The sequence below is a fragment of the Chionomys nivalis genome, chromosome 2, assembly GCF_950005125.1.
Source record: "Chionomys nivalis chromosome 2, mChiNiv1.1, whole genome shotgun sequence".
Lineage (NCBI taxonomy): Eukaryota > Metazoa > Chordata > Mammalia > Rodentia > Cricetidae > Chionomys > Chionomys nivalis.
Genome location: NC_080087.1, coordinates 58,319,071 through 58,337,983, shown reverse-complemented (window position 1 = coordinate 58,337,983; position 18,913 = coordinate 58,319,071). Strand labels below are relative to the sequence as shown.

At 45.9% G+C, this 18,913-nt stretch overlaps 1 protein-coding gene across 1 annotated transcript in view; it reads right to left on the bottom strand.

Moving 5' to 3' along the window:
- Positions 1–18,913, bottom strand: part of Pdss2 (decaprenyl diphosphate synthase subunit 2) — a 250,710-nt gene that overhangs the window by 23,790 nt on the left and 208,007 nt on the right. The window contains exon 7 of the mRNA XM_057761660.1: positions 7,563–7,595. Within this exon, the coding sequence (XP_057617643.1) occupies positions 7,563–7,595 (33 nt within the window). The remainder of the gene's footprint in view (positions 1–7,562; positions 7,596–18,913) is intronic.

Genomic DNA, 18,913 nt, shown 5'->3' with positions numbered 1-18,913 from the left:
AAATAAGTAAATAGACACACAAATGAATAAGCCAGAATTTGTGTATAAAGAAAGAGCAGTAGTACTTAATATTTTTCACTACTCAATTACCCCCGCCCCCAAAGGATTCGGAATCCAGTTTATAACAACATGGCTGAAGTATTTATGAACAATAAAAAGAAATGGCTAGCTAGCAGGGCACCATGAAGAAAGAGGAAATATTCTTTTTCTTCCCAAAGGAAGTGATGATGTGATCGTGTGAATGCAAATGTGAGCGGGCATCTTTGATGATGGGAAGAGAATTTAATGTGTGCTTTATGCAAATACATAAGTCTTACAAGGACTTGTGGAGGTTAAGAGGGCAAAGGAGAGCAGCAGCGACCAGGCACTGCTTCCAGCGAGGCATGCGGGACAGCTGGAACCTGCTGTCCTGGAATCACGACTGTCCTGGGAGACAGCAGGAGCTCAGGCTGCCAGCCCAAGGGTCTCTCTCTCTTCCACTTGATAGGGAACTGGATGCCTAAAGAATTATTTGCCCAGTATGTACCCTTGAGCTGTTCTGTGTTTAGAGGACGTTAGGGGGCTGGATAGATGGCTCCGGAGTTAAGAATATATTCTGCTCTTCCCCAGGACCTGAACTCAGTTCTCAACATCCCCTCTGGGTGACTTACAACCTCCTGTAATTCAGTGCCAGGATATCTGATACTCTCTTCTGGCTCCCATGGGTAGTAAGCACCCATGTGGTACACAGACATACATGCAGGTAAAAGATAACACACACAGAAAATACAATAAATAAACTTAAAAACCCAAAACAACAACAACAAACAGGGTCAGTGAGCTGGCTCAGTGGATAAAATGCCATTCTGACAACCTGAACTCAATCTCTAGATCCTACCAAAGAAGGAGAGAGCTCATTTCTCTGAGTTCCATGCAGGTATGCACCATACACACACCTGCACTCTCTCTCACACATACCTTTCAGAAACAAAGAATAAAACCAGAAACCTTTTCAAAAAGTGAAAAGAAACCCACATTTGTATTGAGTCACAGGCCAAATGCTAAGAAATGCATAATAAAGCAGAGATGTGTGTAACAGGAACCATCCTAACCAGAGTCTTTATGTCTGAATTAGCATGAATGTCAAGGGCCATTTAAGGCACACTCTTGGGCACTCGGCAAAGAATGAACAGAAGGCAAACTCCAGAGTGCTTCAATGTCTGGTTTTGATCGAGTCAGTTTTGCCAAAGTCTGTATAGCTAAAGCAATGATTTAAAAGAAATCGGGAACAAGTCTGTGTCTCCGTGATGGAGATATTTAAACAAGCCATCTTGAAAATGTTAAAAAATTAAAATTGTAGAAAGTCGAACCATAGGTGCCATGTTTTGCCTGAAGTGGTAAAAATACCATCTGCCTCAGTCTTTTAGCAGCATGCTTATTTCAAGTAGCAGTCGGCTCAACTACAGGCATACGCTCAGCTCCAGCGGGGGAAAATACACAGACGTCTGTAGATGTAAAAGTAGTCAACATATTCGTTCTCTTTTAGACATGTATAGTAGTTGCCATAGCAAACCAAGTGTGAATGTGGTCTGAGAGGCTCTGCAGTTCAGGAGGTGGCAGGCACTCTTCCATCTAGCCCCGAGCAGAATCAGCAGTGCTGATGGACAGGGAGGAGCCCGAGAGCTAACCACGCAGTGATACATGGTCACTAACTACCCCACAGCACTGTGTACAAGACCAAATCTTGGCACTAGCTACTTGGTCACAATTCAGTTTTGGTAAGCACATCGCATCTTACAAACTCCTTTTAGGAGTCTTCTCTTTCTTTTTAATTTTATGAGCATCGGTGTTTGGCCTGCATGTCTGTGAGAGTGTAGCATCCCTGCAAATGGAGTTACAAACAGTTGTGAGCAGCTGTGTGGGTGCTGGGAATTGAACCAGGTCGTCTGGAAGAGCAGCCAATGTTCTTAAATGGTAAGCCATCTCTCTAGTCCCCCTTTCTGGAATCTTTACTGTACAAGTCAGACAGAGCTTTTGTTTTCAACTAACATTCCAGAACTGCCACCCTTGCCCATCTACCTTAGAAGGAAGGATTTAATGAATGGAAATTTGCTGGGTACTTATCTTAAGAAGAAAGTCACCATGGCAGCATAAAACATTCACATCCAGGATCCACTACAACCAAAACTCAATTAAAAAGTAACAGAGGGCCGGGTGGTGGTGGCGTATGCCTTTAATTCCAGCACTCGGGAGGCATAGACAGGCAGATCTCTGTGAGTTCGAGGCCAGTCTGGTCTACTAGAGCTAGTTCCAGGATAGGCTCCAAAGCTACAGAGAAACCCTGTCTCAAAAAAGGAAAAAAAGAAGAAGAAGAAGAAGAAGAAAAAAGAAAGCAATGGAAAGCCAGGTGTGGTAGCACATGCCTGTAATTCTAGCACTCAGAAAGCTGAGGCAGGAGGCTGGGGAATTTTAGGTCAGTCTGGGTTACATAGTGAAATCCTGTTACAAAGCTAAATACATGCCCAAATGAAAAAGAAAAAGAAACTTAATATCTTACCGAGTGAATGTGAAAGGCATTCTGAAAATCACGCTGGACTGATTTTAAAATGATCACCTTTTCCACCCTCCCTTCCATCCTCCTCATCTCTGACTGAATTTGAGTGATGGGGTATAAAGCTAGCATGAACAATTGAAATTAATTTTTTATGGTTTTCTGAAACTGGTTTTTTTCTTTTTGGATAAAATTAGGCTCTTGGGAATGAAGAAAATTTCAGCAGCAAGTAAGTTTCAGCACAATCTCCTGAAATGGCTGCTGAGTTCTTCAAATTCCATCTTGTAGATAATCCTATCAGGGAACCCCAGGCCGCCAGACGTGCTCCCTGCACTAGTGAGAGTGAACATCAATCAATAGCAATGAGACCACACCAAGCAGAACAGAGAGGCGGAGACTTGAAGTCCGCACATTTGTGCTCCCAAGCCCCACAGTGCACTGCACCACAAGCTACACCTTTGACCATCATCTATCACCCTAGGGAGAAGGACGAAATTTCCCTCCTCCCCCTGTAATAGTCGGGCTTACGTTTGTGTCAGGGTGACAAGGCTGCAATCCCTCCAGTTCACCGTTGTTTTGCCTTTAACTGTCACAGCAGCGCTAGAAAGTCAGGGAGCACTTTTTGTCGGCTGAGAAATACGAGAGACCGGGCTCTGGGAAAGGCAACTGAGGCAAACAGGGGATGGGCCGTAATCTACATCAGTATCCGCTTACATTTCTGAGCCTCCAGCTGTGGCCATCGCACTAACACACACACACACACACACACACACACACACACACACACACACACACACACACACTGAAGCACTGGGAGGCCAGGGCAGACAGGCTGCTGCTTTCAGAACATTCTCATTCTACTGGGAAGTGATCATCTTAGATCAGGATGATGCTAAGGAAGAGAGGAGTGTTTACTCTACAGGGAGGCTTGAGTCAGGGAACTTGTGATGTCATCCTGTGGACTCTTGTTCATGTGGTCCTCGAGGGATTAGCACAGCCAATGCTTGGTCTAGAAATGCCTCTTTTCTTTTTCTTTTGAGACAAGGTCTCACTATATATAGCCCTAGCTGGTGTAGAACTCATTATGTAGACCAAACTGGCTCAAACTTGTAAAGATTCAAACTGTGCCTCCCTCGTGCTGGGATTAGAGGTGTGCACCACCACAACCCACCTATCAAAGTGCTTCTTTGATAAGAAATTCTATGAGGCTGGAGAGATGGGTCAGTAGTTAAGAGCATAATGGTCTGCACTTCCAGAGAACCCAGGTTCAATTCCCAGCACTCTCATGGCAGCTCACAACTGTCTGCAACTCCAGTTCTAGGGGATCTGGTACCCTCACATTGACACCAATGTACATAAAACTAAATAAAAATTAAAAAAGACAAAGAAATTGTATTAAGTCCTTAAGTCACAAACAAGCTTCAGTGCTCAACAGTCACTTCCCCTCCCTTCTGATTCATGCTTCTTGCTTTCCTCACCTTTAGTAAGACCCATCCTTTATCTTCAAACTAGTTTGCTTTGTTTGCTTAGCTCTGTGCTGAGATGAAAAGCCCTGGACCAGCTTTCTCCGCAGTTTACTTCTTCCTGCCTTACTTCAAAGTGCCCTCTATTTCTGCATGGGCTCCATTCACTCAGTACTAAGCAGTAAGTGTTAGGAACCAGAGGCCAAACACCAACACCACCAAACAAAAACCAACCAACCAAATACCTCCCCGCAAACCAAACAACGACAAACCTAAGCCAGCACTGTCCCTGCCCTAGAAGAGCTCACAGTCTACGATCTCTTCATGGGCCACTGTAAGTCAACGGAGAAGACACAATGAGAAATGCACACTGTCAAAGATTGAGGAACATATCTAATCCAGCCTGTACAAGCGCAGAGGCCTCCTTATAGGCGATGATCCTAAAACTTACATTGTAGGAGGGACAGAAGGAGCCAGAAATGGGGAGAAGCATCTTCCAAGCAGAGCAGATAGTAACAGCCAAGACAGAAAAAACTAAGCCAGGCCTGTTGATGCAAGCCTATAATTCCAGCTACTTGGGAGGCTGAGGCTAGTAGTGTTAAGTTCAAGTCCAGTCTGGGTCACAGTGAGACTATCTTAAAATAAAAAATAAAGAGGAGCTGGAGATGTGGCTAAGTGGTAGAGGGTTTAACTAGTGTGAGTGAGGCCCTATGTTTGATCCCCAGGAACAAAACAAGACAAAACAAAAGACAGAGAACAAATAGTGTGCAGATGTGATTTGGTGCTGCTAGGGAGATGGAAGGTGACGCTGGAGTTTTTCTAGAGATGGGTTACACAACCTTACACATGCCAACCCGGCAAGCTCTGAGCATCCTGCAGACAGTGTGGAGCCATCAGGGGGTTTGAAGGAGCACTGAGGTTTAGACAGTCTACCTGGCAATGGGTTTATATGCTGACAAAAGAGGCAGAGAGCCCAGGTGATAGGATTTTCAGTGGTTCAGATGAGGAGATATGATCCTAAGCAGGGGAAGAGGCAGGATATGAGAAAATACAGAATTTGGCACTGGTATGATCTAGTAAAAGCACACAGTAGCATGGGTGCAGTCTCTCCCATGACTGACTTACAGTAGGATGACAGTGTCAGCAGGACAGATAAGTACAGTGGACTAAGGTATACCACCGAGTGTGAGCTAGGTCCTGCTGAAAACCATGGGCTCTGGGGAGAAGCATGCCGCTGTCTGCTCAGAAACACCATTTAAGTGTTTGGTGGCAGGACTTCTTAAAAGAGCTGCAGTATTTGCTCTAATGCTGAGTCAGGAAGCCTCTCTTAAGGGAGACACAGAGCCCACCTGAGAAAATGCTGCTATCAGGCAAATGGATGGAGCTAGAAAACACCATATTAAGTGAGTTAATCCAGACACTGAAAGACAATTATCACATGTACTCACTCACAAGTGGCTTTTAAACACAAAGCAAAGAAAACCACCAGCCTACACATCACAATCCCAGAGAATCTAGACAACAAGGAGGACCCTAAGAGAGACTTACATGGATCTAATCTACTGGGAAGTAGAAAAAGACAAGAACTCCTGAGTAAATTGGGTTCATGGGGACCATGGGAGAGGGTTGAAGGGGAGGGGAGAAGGAAGGGGAGCAGAGAAAAATGTATACCTCAATAAAATCAATAAAAAATACTAAAAATATATAAAAAGAAAAAAATACTGCTACCAAGAATCCATGCTTAACTCTGTTCTTTTGTGTCTAGAATTCTTTCCCAAGCTCTCTCAGATTTTATGTGGATGTAGTTGCCCCACGCTGGTGCCATTTGTATATGAAGGTTTCTGTCCTGCCCAGTTTCTCAGCCTTTCAGGTCCAAAGAAAGACACAGAGGCCTACATTAATTATAAACTATTTGGCCTTTTAGTTCAGGCCAAATTATTATTAACTAGCTCTGACAACTTAAATTAACCCACAATTCTTGTCTCTGTTTAGCCACATGGCTTGGTACCTTTTCTCAGTGAGTCATTCTCATCTTGATTCCTCTGCATCTGATTCGTGACTGCAGATTGAGATTTTCCTCTTCCCAGAATTCTCCTAGTCTGGAAGCCCCACCTATACTTCCTGCCTGGCTACTGGCCAATCAGCATTTTATTAAACCAATATGAGTGACAAATCTTTACAGGGTACAAAAGCATTATTCCACAGCACGCCATGCCCAGCATGGCACACAGTTCACTTTCTGTTGCCTGTGGATCAAGATGTAGAACTCTCAGCTCCTTCTCTAGCACCATGCCTGCCTCCATGCTTCTTGTCATGACGATAATGGACTAAACTTCTGAAGCTATAAGTGAGCCCCAGTTAAATGTTTTCCTTTATAAGAGTTGCTGAGGTCATGCTGTCTCTTCATAGCAATAAAACCCCACGTAGGATAGTAAGACATATCATAACATAATGTGCTTTATTTGTGTGTGCTTTCAAAAGCTCCGCAGGTGGTGTGGAACTTGTGCTCATACAAGTTCCATGCTGCACAACATGTCACTGGTAGTACGGTTTGAATGTGCCCCCAACTTGGTTCCCCATTATGCTGATGATTTTTGGAGGAGGAACATTTAGGGTGCAATCAGGACCAGGTGAGGTTGTGAAGGCAGGGCCCCCATGATGCATTAGAGGATATATTTAGCTAGCATGCCTGTTGCTTCTAACCACTTAATGCCCTCCCTCTTTGAAGAGCTGGTTCTTTCTTCTATTATGTAGGTTTTGGGGATTTAACTCAAATCACCAGGCTTAGCTTTTTGTGTTTTTTTTTTTTGTTTGTTTGTTTTTTGTTTTGGTTTTTTGAGACAGGGTTTCTCTGTAGCTTTGGTGCCCGTCCCGGAACCAGCTCTTGTAGACCAGGCTGGCCTCGAACTCCCAGAGATCCACCTGCCTCTGCCTCCCGAGTGCTGGGATTAAAGGCGTGCGCCACCACAGCCCGGCCAGGCTTAGCTTTGATCTGCTTGGCTGCAAGCACCTTTACCTGCTGAGCCATCTTGCTGGCCCTCATCGTTTTATTCCCAATATCTAACACGCTGTGTGGAATAAATACACACATTGTTGAATGAATCTTATTTTATCTGCTAATGGCAATCTCATAGCTTTAAACATCATGATTCTTTTAACTTATTTATTTAAATTAAAAATGACATTATTTCTTAAGTGTATGGGTGTTTTGCTTGCATGTATGTTTGTATACCATGTATGTGAGAGAGAAGAGGGTGTTGTATTCCTTGGGACTGGAGTTACAAATGGCTGTGTGCCATGACTTGGGTGCTGGCAAACAAATCCATTCTATTTATTTATTTATTTTTGAGGCAGGGTCTCACTATGTATATGTAGCTCTGGCTGGAATGGCAGTGTCTTTGCAGATGAGGCTGGCCTAAACTTACAGAGATCTGATTGCTTTTGTCTCCAGAGTCCTAGGATTAAAAGTTTGCGCCACCATGCTTAGTCATAATGCTTCTTTTTTGACCTTTTAGATATAAAAGTAACCAACTGTAAAGCAGATAGTAGTATGCATACAATAGACTCACCTTGGTGTAGTTTAATCTTCCTTTTTCTTGAGCCTAAAAGAGAAAAGAAGAAAATAATTTGTTAGTTCTGACTAGCCTGGAACTTGCTATGTATACCAGGCTGGTCTTAACCTCACAGAAATCTGTTGATCTCTTTTGAATGATAGGTTGAAAGGCATGTACTTTCTTTTTGGCTAGAGAGCAAGTTCTCAGGGTGCACCTGTCTCAGCTCCCTAGTGCTGGGGTCCCAGACATGTGGCGCCACACCCATCTTTAACACATGCATCAGGGATTCAAACTCAGGTCCTCAAGATTATTTCGCAGTTTATTAAGAGGCATATCCCGGCCCTGTCTATAAAAAATTTTAAAAGTAAAAGTTGAAAGAGCAGGACTCTAAGACACTCCATCTGGATTTGTCATGACTCTTCATGGGGCTGGCTTCAGCACAGGTTGAGCATTCATGGGCTATTTCAGATATAACCAATGTGGTAGCCATCAAATTAAAACCTTAACCTACATATTCAAGTCTCTTCAATGTCCCATGAAATATCCCTCTAGAATTGAAGCTCCACAAGGGTCAGGAAAGTGCTTCTCCCTGCTCACTAGATTAGAGTCTGGGTGAATGAGTGGTTGGAGAGAAGGATGTTTTCTATTTAACGGTGTTGCTCATATACTGTCTATCACAGAGACTGATCTAGTGTACCACCTCTAGGGAAGCTGGATGAGTTAATATACAGCTAACAAGGAATCTTTACTAATGCCTTACAAATGTGTGTGTGTGTGCTGTATGTGTGTGAGCATGTGGGTGTACATGGCCATTCTGCACATATGTGGAGGTCAGAGCAAAGGGAGGCTATCTTCTGACTGTTCCACCTTATTGACTTGCTACAGGGTCTCTCACTCAGCCAGAAGCTCTCATTTCTGGCTAGGCTAGCTGGACAGTGAGCTCCTGGGACGCATCTGTCTTTGCCCCTTAACACTTGGGGTGCAGGCATGTGGAGGCACACAGGCTTCTTTATGCGGATGTCTGGTATCTGAACTCAGGGTCCCAGACTCTTATGCTTGTAAAGCAAGTGCTCTTATCCACTGAGCCACCCTACTAGCTCCAAGTAAGTTTTACCCATATTGTCCAATGCCGTTTTCATTTTCTATTTACAGGTAGATAATAGGGAATCTAAACTGCAACCTAACAAAACAACCTCAAAGGCTTTGTTAACGTAGAACAAAGGATGGAAGCAGGAATGATCCAGCAGCACTAATTAAAGGCCTCCAACTCGGACTGTCAGATGGGGCTCCAGGGGTAAGGGCGCTTAGCGCCAAGCCTGATGACCTGAGTTAATTCCCAAGACCCACATGGTAGAAAGAGAACCAAGACCTACAAGTTGTCCTTTGACACAACACACACACACACACATACACACACACACACACAGAGAGAGAGAGAGAGAGAGAGACAGAGAGAGACAGAGAGAGAGAGAGAGAGAGAAAGAGAGAGAGAGAGAGAGACAGAGAGAGACAGAGAGAAAGAATTCCCCTTCTTTGAAATTCAAGAGGCTCAAAGAAGGGCCAGTGAGATGGTGTAGCAAGTGAAAATCCTGTCAATCTGGTTCTGTTTCCAGAAGTCCCATGATGAAGGGAGGGATCTGACTCCCAAAAATCAAAATTGAAACAAAAGACTGGGGATGGCAACATGGCTCATTGAGTAAAGACACTTGTCACCAAGCTGGGTGACCAGAGTTTGATCCCTGGGACCCGCATGGTGGAAGGAGAGAATCAGCACCCTCAACTTGTGTCCTGACTGCCACGTGAGTACACACAAAACAAACAAACACAAGAGTAGAAATCAGGTGACCACCAGAGATTTTACCCAGCCTTGGGTGGGAGGGCCATTTCCTGAGGACAGCAAATACTCTAGAAGACCTGTGACTTCTTTGGAAGATAGATGTGTTGGGAGACTTCTAGAAAATATGGCTTCTAGGCCTTAATTGGATTTAGAATGGAAGAATACTGGACCAGGGTGGTGAGATGGATCTGGGGGTAACCGTGCTTCCTGCCAAGCCTGGTAACCTGAATTCCATCCATGGCATGGTGGGAAGAGAGGACCGACTCCCACGAGTGTGGCGGTGTAAATGAATGCAGACAGATTATATAGATATATACAGCTTTAATAAGGAAATAGACTTACAGGACCACAGGTTCCTGCGGAGAACAGGAAAAGCGGAGCAAAAGAAAAGGGCTGCTGGGATCACGCCCGGCAGATTTATCCGTAAACATTAGCCCGAGGCGAACATGCCCCCAATGGGTGGGGCTATATCCCTACATCTCCCCCTTTTGTCTAAATAAGATAGAACTAAACCAAATACAACTATATACAATAATAACAAATAATAAATATAACAAACAATATTGAGAACAAAACTTTTGCTAAACATTCTATCTCAGGGAGTCTAAATAACATAGAGAGTAACTACAATTATATAATCTTCAACTCCGTCAAAGATCTGAGAAGGGAATAAATATTACTTAACAATCGAGAGATATCCAAAATGTGCAACAATTGACAGAGACAACTGACTACCTGGGCAATCACCCAAAGTCTCGTTTGCAATGTTGAGTCAACCAACTTTGGCTAAGGCCTAACATAACTGGCATACCATTATTAAAGGCAAGGAACTTTCTTAGGACTATCCTACCCTGTCCTGTTTCATCCACTTAGGGATATTCTGTATCTTTGTCAGAAGTTGAGGTATGGGCTTTTCTTAACCCAAAGGCCAGTTAGCCCGAGGCGAACACGCCCCCAATGGGTGGGGCTATATCCCTACACACGAGCTGTTCTATGACCTGCACATGTCGGCGCCCACATGTGCATGCTTGGGGTACACAGATACTCAGACACACAACAAGTAAGCAAATATAAAAATTAAAAAAAATACTGGACGATTAGTAGTTTCCCAATTCTGGGCTCTCTCAGATTCTGGGCTGGTGTTTTTAGAATCCCCCAGGTAGCTTGTGAAAAGCAGATATTCCAGTTCCCTGTCTGAGAGACTGATTTGTCTGAGGCCACTGGCCTGCTCTCCGTCTAGCATCCTTCCTGATTATGATGCTTTCTGCATCCGTGTTAACTGAGGAGAACAGCTAGTGAACTCCTTAGGTCCCGAGGAGAATGCAGTGTGTAACCCCCTTCTCCATGGACTCCTTAGGTCCCGAGAATACAGTGTGTAACCCCCTTCTCCATGGACTCCTTAGGTCCCAAGGAGAATGCAGTGTGTAACCCCCTTCTCCGTGGACTCCTTAGGTCCCGAGGAGAATGCAGTGTGTAACCCCCTTCTCCGTGGACTCCTTAGGTCCCGAGGAGAATGCAGTGTGTAACCCCCTTCTCCGTGGACTCCTTAGGTCCCGAGGAGAATGCAGTGTGTAACCCCCTTCTCCGTGGACTCCTTAGGTCCCGAGGAGAATGCAGTGTGTAACCCCCTTCTCCGTGGACTCCTTAGGTCCCGAGGAGAATGCAGTGTGTAACCCCCTTCTCCGTGGACTCCTTAGGTCCCGAGAATGCAGTGTGTAACCCCCTTCTCCGTGGACTCCTTAGGTCCCGAGGAGAATGCAGTGTGTAACTCCCTTCTCCGTGGACTCCTTAGGTCCCGAGGAGAATGCAGTGTGTAACCCCCTTCTCCGTGGACTCCTTAGGTCCCGAGAATGCAGTGTGTAACCCCCTTCTCCGTGGACTCCTTAGGTCCCGAGAATGCAGTGTGTAACCCCCTTCTCCGTGGACTCCTTAGGTCCCGAGGAGAATGCAGTGTGTAACCCCCTTCTCCGTGGACTCCTTAGGTCCCGAGAATGCAGTGTGTAACCCCCTTCTCCGTGGACTCCTTAGGTCCCGAGGAGAATGCAGTGTGTAACCCCCTTCTCCGTGGACTCCTTAGGTCCCGAGAATGCAGTGTGTAACCCCCTTCTCCGTGGACTCCTTAGGTCCCGAGGAGAATGCAGTGTGTAACCCCCTTCTCCGTGGACTCCTTAGGTCCCGAGGAGAATGCAGTGTGTAACCCCCTTCTCCGTGGACTCCTTAGGTCCCGAGGAGAATGCAGTGTGTAACCCCCTTCTCCGTGGACTCCTTAGGTCCCGAGGAGAATGCAGTGTGTAACCCCCTTCTCCGTGGACTCCTTAGGTCCCGAGGAGAATGCAGTGTGTAACCCCCTTCTCCGTGGACTCCTTAGGTCCCGAGGAGAATGCAGTGTGTAACCCCCTTCTCCGTGGACTCCTTAGGTCCCGAGGAGAATGCAGTGTGTAACCCCCTTCTCCGTGGACTCCTTAGGTCCCGAGAATGCAGTGTGTAACCCCCTTCTCCGTGGACTCCTTAGGTCCCGAGGAGAATGCAGTGTGTAACCCCCTTCTCCGTGGACTCCTTAGGTCCCGAGGAGAATGCAGTGTGTAACCCCCTTCTCCGTGGACTCCTTAGGTCCCGAGGAGAATGCAGTGTGTAACCCCCTTCTCCGTGGACTCCTTAGGTCCCGAGGAGAATGCAGTGTGTAACCCCCTTCTCCGTGGACTCCTTAGGTCCCGAGGAGAATGCAGTGTGTAACCCCCTTCTCCGTGGACTCCTTAGGTCCCGAGGAGAATGCAGTGTGTAACCCCCTTCTCCGTGGACTCCTTAGGTCCCGAGGAGAATGCAGTGTGTAACCCCCTTCTCTGACAGCTACCACTTGTGATGTGCATTTCCAGCAGAGCAAGATACTGTTAAAATAACTTTTTCAGTGGGGCCCAAAACAGGCTAATGCAAAATAATGCTGTGATCCAGCTCCAGTCCGGCACCTCCCCCTGCCATAGCGCTCATCTCTCAACCCCTGTGAATTCTACCTTGCACTCCCTGGGGGCTTCATTAGGAGGGTCTTTGGAAGGGATTCACTCATCTCTTTGCCTGTAGGTATGCTTTTCATTCCAGGTCATGAGCAGAGAAAGTAATTTTTCCCAGTCTTTAGCAGTTCACAGAGAATGTGGAGTTTGAACCTTGTTTTATCTTTTAAAAATACAACAATAGACAAGAACACGCTCAATGCTGCCAGCACAGGGGAACTCCTCAGCCTTGTGAGCACTGTAAAACAATGCTGCCGACAAAAGCTCCGCCAGAGCCGGTTCTGATCCGGAGGGTGCAGGAAGGGATCACCCCAAGAGGTTATGCTCAGGTCCACTGGGACCAGGGCAGACAGATTCATTTCATGCCTGTTGATAAGTAGGAGGCACAGGGTGGGCTTCTGCTTCTTGTAACAAGTCAGGTAACAAAGAGGGATGAGATGACATAAACGAACTGTTTCCAATTTCCAATTACTATTGTCTACGCTTTGAAAGCTACATATTGGGACACCTTTTTTCTTTGAAATTTTTTATTCACTTTACATACCAACCCCAGTTCCCCCTCCATCCCTGCCTCCTGCCCCCCTCTTCCCCACCCCCTATCCACTCCTCAGAAAGGATAAGCCTCCCATGAAGAGTCAACAAAGCCTGGCACATCAAGTTCCTCCCCCATGCATGTAGGCTGAACAAGGCATCCAACCATAAGGAACGGGCTCCTAAAAGCCAACTCATGCACCAGGCATAGATCCTGGCCCCGCTGCTATGGTCCCTGGTCCCACAAACAGATCAAGCTACACAACTGTCACCCACATGCAGAGGGCCTAGTTTGATCCTATGCAGGCTCCCCAGCTGTCGATCCAGAGTTCATGAGCTCCCACAAACTCAGGTCAGATGTCTTGGTGGTTTTCCCCATCATGATCTTGACCCCCTTTGCTCAAATAATCCCTCATCCCTCTCTTTGACTAGACTCCAGGAGCTTGGCCCACTGCTTGACTGTGCAGCTCTGTATCTGCTTCCATCAGTTGCTGGATGAAAGTTCTATGATGACAATTAAGGTAGTCACCAATCCAATTATAGGAGAAGGCCAGTTTACCTAAAAGATCGCATCAAATTCCCCTTCCCAGGGTGATCTATGCATCCCTCTTAGGGTCCTGGCTTCTCTGGGGCTGTGGACTGTAGCCTGGTTGTCCTTTGCTTTACGTCTCTTACCCACTATGAGTGACAACACACCGTGTTTGTCTTTCTGAGTCTGGGTTACTTCACGCAGGATGATTTTTTTCTAGTTCCATCCATTTGCCTGCAAATTTCATAATGTCACTGCTTTTCACAGCTGAGCTAATATTCCATTGTGTAAATGTACCACATTGACTTTATCCATTCTTCAGTTGAGGGGCATCTAGGTTGCTTCCAGGTTCTGGTCATTGTTCTCTGGCTGCACATGTGGGCCCCCACCAAAATCACTACTGCTAGGTGTCTTAGCTGGAGTCAATTTTATAGATTCCTGGGAATTTCCCTAGCACCAGGTTTCTCTCTAACCCCATAATGGCTCCCTCTATCAAGATATCTCTTTCATTGCTCTCCCTCTCTGTCTGCTGTAGGAAATCCTACCGCCAGTAGTTACCCGTTCATCATCTGTCCCTCTCCCAACTCAACCACCCCATTCCCTCATGTTCTTATTCCCCATCCCCTCCCCTCTACCATGCCTGCCCCCCAGTTTTGTTTTGCTCTTTGAGACAAGACTTCATTTTGTAGCATAGGCTGACCTCAAACTTGTGACAACCCTCCTGCCTTGTACGGAGAAAACAGATCTTCCTGAAAACCAAGTCCCTGTGCATCTGCATTGAGAGGCACTGAGAGGGAAAGTGAAGTGCATATTTAAAAAGCAGGTCCGAGGGCACAGAGCAAGGGGGAAGCACACCTCCACCCTCCTCCAGAATGATCTGGATACAGTGTGAGACAGAAACTGGCCAGATCCACTAGCCATGAAGTTAGAGCATCTCAGCGTTCTGGCTAAGAAGAACCAGGCTTCCTGCTGCCAGGCTTTCCAGTTACAAAGCTCGAAAAGCAGCCAAACCCAGGGAAAGCCTCTCCTTTCGGCCTCAATCATTTTTGCCTATCAATAACGCTGCACAGGAGGCATCTGACAAGGAAGTCATTCTCAGAGCAGAACTGCTGGACAATGGACTGAACCATCCTTTCATCTGGGAAAGCTGACCTGTACCCGGTGGGAAATGTCAATGCTGGCTGGAGCAGCTCTTCATCGTCTCTTCCTCTGGTCCGCTGGCAAGTGGAGGAGCAATACACAAATGGGAAGCATGGAGACCAGCTCTCAAAAGAGAAGGAAGGGGCCTGTTTTTTTTCATTTAATAAATCTCTCTACTTAGAGGTCTTAATTATCCTTTGTAACCTGATTTCTGGTGCTTTTGGAGAATCTTGGGGAGACATGAATTTAAAGTTGCCCAGTTTGGCCAGGAGAAAGCAAACAAACAAAAATCTACTGTTGCTTCAGAATAGCCACGAGCAAGAAACCAGGCTAACCACAGAGGTAGTTTTGCCCAGCAGAAGGTCCCAAGACAGTAGCCATCAACTTGGAGGGTGCACCTCAAGCGCACTATGTTGAGAATCTAACAGACTGGCTTTTCCATTTACATTCCCAACCGTGGCATCCTGGCTGTCTATGCCTCTCCCACCTGCAGGCTCCTCTATTGTCTTCACAGCTTATGGTTTTAGCTCTGATGCATTTTTCTTTGACCTCCCTTAACTTCCCATTTTCATTGGCAATCCTCTGCTTTGGACTTTCCACCATCAACAGGGCCCTCAAAGTGTCTTCACTGGTCTCTTGCTCCTCCAATCCCATCAACGTAACCATTCCCATCTTCATAATCAAGCTCTCTTCAAGAGCTATAGCCCATGTCACCATTCTCAAAGCCCTGTCCCAACTTACAACTGGACACAAGTTCTTTCTTTTGCCCATTCCCACCCCTAGCATTAATTACACTGATATTCATAATCTATATATTACAATCTCAGTACATTTCCCCTATCACCTCAATAAAACAAGGAACCTTAAGGCAAATTACTGCTGCACCCTCTATAGTCAGTCACTTTGTTCTCTGACAATACAACATATGAACACACGCATACACACAGACACCAGTTCACTAGTTGTGGTCATTTGTTTGGAGACAGGGTCTTTATTTTTTTTTTTTAAAATACTTTCTATTTTTTATTTTATGTGTATGAATGTATGTTTTGGCTGCATGTATGTATGTCTGTGTGCCATATATGTGTCTGGCACCCACAGAAGCCAGAAGGTGGCAATGGAGTTGTAAATGGTTATGAACTGCCACGTGGGTGCTAGGAATTGAACCTGGGCCCTCTGGAAGATCAGGCAGTGCTCTTAACCTCTGAGCCATCTTTCCAGTCCAAGGCAGATTCTTGATATACAGCACAGGCTGGCCTCTAACTACAAATCTGCCTCCCTCTATCTCCTAAGTGCTGGGATTCTTTTTTATTACAATTTACTTATGTGGTTTTGAGACGGTCTCAAGTAGCTCAAGCTGGCCTCAAACACCCATTTAGCTAAGGAAGACCTTTGCCTTGTGATCTTCCTATCTACACTTCCTGAGTGCTAGGATTACAGGTGTGCACCACCATGCCTATTTGTATGTGGTGCTGGGGATTGAACCCAGGGCCTTGTACATGCTAGGCAAGTACCCTAAAAGCCGAGCTGCATCTCTAGCCCATGGTGGAATTACTTAAGGAATATTTCAATTCAGAAGATATCCAGTCATAATCCAAGGTCACTCAAATAGTTCTTTCAAATGCTCACAACATTACTTCTTTAGAAATGCTTCAAAATAACACAGGCATGATGGTCTAATCTGTTAATCCAGCACTTGGGAAGCCGAGGCAAATATGATCAGGAACTCAAGATCATTTTAGGAGGTAGTCTGAGATCCATCAGACCCTGACTCAATCAATCATACACACACTCCTCCCTCCAGCAAGAAATGATTCAAACCACCTTAAACAACTAGGAGAATTTCACATTTGTAATTTGTGAGAACTCCTAATGTGTATCTCTTTCATTTAAGAAACTATTTTTTTTATGCAATAGCTGTTCTGTCTCTTTAAGAGACAAGCCACGCCCACTCCCTTCCCATCCACTGAGGCAGGCAGGTCTTCCTTCCTGCTTACAGCCTTAGTCTCTCCTATTCCCCCCTTTCCTCTCTTGAAGAGGCAGCTTCTGCCTCTCCCCACTTCTCCCTCACCCCCTCCCCCTTTTCGGGACTGGCAGCCATCTCTGCCTGGGACTGGCTGCTCTCAGGGCCCACTGCCTTTTGCCACATGGCCGGCTACCACAGCTTGGGGACCAGCAGCATTTCTGCCGCCCGCTGCCTCGGGGATCTCGCAGCAATTTTTAATTCTTCCATTACACAGTGGACTTATCTAGTAGTCTTTGTTATCTTTTTTGAATAAAAAGTAACAGAGGGCTGGGTGGTGGTGGTGCACACGCCTTTAATCCCAGCACTTGGGAGGCAGAGGCAGGCGGATCTCTGTGAGTTCGAGGCCAGCCTAGTCTACAAGAGCTAGTTCCAGGACAGGCTCCAAAGCTACAGAGAAAACCTATCTCGGAAAAAAAAAAGTAACAGAGGCTATCCAGGGACAAGTGAGTTACAGCGCAGCAAGAGCAATGTGTAATACGCTTAAGGTATTTTACGGCTGGTTATGACAGTGTCAGAATGTGGCAAGCCTAAGTGACAATTCAGTACTTTCAGGAACAGCCGAGAATATAATTCTTATTTCTTCAGGTGACTTATAATGGCAGCAGAAAACTAGCGGGATCATTAAAAATAAAGCTTGCTGACCTGCAATAGCCCCTGGTCGCCCCGAGAGAGTCAGGGCACTGAGGTTCTCCGAAGGATTCACTTCTTTTATTAGAGTGAAATGAAAACCGAGTAATGACTTTACCTCCCCAGGTGAATCACCCATTCACTAACTGCATTTTCACCTCATCATTATTTTTCAGCAGCTACAAATTTAAATTTAAAATTAAGGTAGTGAGGGATGTGTTGAATTTAGTATGGAGACAGTGCTCAACAGCTATTCAGCTGTTACGGGGCCCAGTTTCTGTTCCCAACTGTCTCCTGAGGAAGGGTGTCTATGCTCAGGGCTCAGGGGCTGACAGCCCAGTATCTAATCAAGACAGCTGCTGCAGAGCTTTGCGGGAGCAGAGCCTGAGACGACATTGCAAGGTGCTATTCTAGCTTCACAGCGCTGCCGAACAGGCACTAAGAGAAAGCAAGCTTGCGTCTGCATCCAGTCGCTAGTCCTCCCTCTCCGCACAGAAAATCAAAGAGTAGTGACAACACCAACCTGCTGGAGCAGGGCAGGAAGTAGCTTTACACGTGGTAAGGAGATATCACAGGGGTCTTCCAACATCAGGAACAAGATTTTCTTTCCAAAAGAATTTCTTCTAGATTTATTTATTGTATGTGGATGAGTGCACCCTTTGTGACTAAAGCCTGCAGGGAGGTTTGAAGGGTGTCAGGTCCGGAGTCACAGACACGGAATCATCATGGAGGTGAGGGAATCAGAGCGGGGTCCTTGGCAAGAGCCACGGTGCTCTCAGCTCATCGGCCGTCCTACCAGCCCTCTTCTCTTCTGAAACAGGGCATCACTGCAGCTCTGCCTGCACCGGGACTAGGTAGACCAGGCTGGCTTTGGGCTCAGAGATCCATTTCCCCCTGCCTCCTGAGTGCTGGTTTGAAAGGCATGTGCCACCACACCTGACATTTCCACTGGTATTATTTTGTAGGGGAGGCACATCAAGTGTGGTGGTGAGAAGACAACGGAGGGGAGTGCCTTCTTCTTCCACCCTGATGTCTCAGGAATGGCTCTCGGGAACCTAGGCCTGTCCGCAGATGTCTCTACTGCTGAATCGTCTCACTGGTCCTGGTTTAAGTTTTAAATAGAGATGTATCTTTTTCTTGTATGCATCTCTTAAGAAATCTATGTTTCACATTAATTTGAGAACTAAAACATAGTTTATAAATGACCCAGTTCAATGCTATAAATTTACAGAAAATAATAAAAGGGATATGAGAGAATGTGATTACAGTTACATAATGCGGCAGAGGCCAGGCCTAACTCCCGTCCTCCACGGGCACCTTGCTTCTACCAGTTTGACGCCATCTGACAGAACAGGCCTGTCACCAACAGCGTTACCCAGAGACAACCAGATGTGAATACGTGCCCGTGCACAGACACTTCTGGACAAACGGGTGATTACTCCAAGTACCAGGGCCAGGGTTAGGATTCATTAGCAAGTGAATTTGCTATTCTTCTTCTTCAGGATCTTACAGTCAAATTCAAAACTGGAGGGAGACTGGATCACAGAAATAATGGAAGAGCAAATCACATGAACAAACTGGAGATTATCCAGTAACCCTCTTTGAGATTTAGTTATGCTACACAGTGTGTACTATCTCTGAGTTATTCATGGAACCGGATCGTTATCTTAA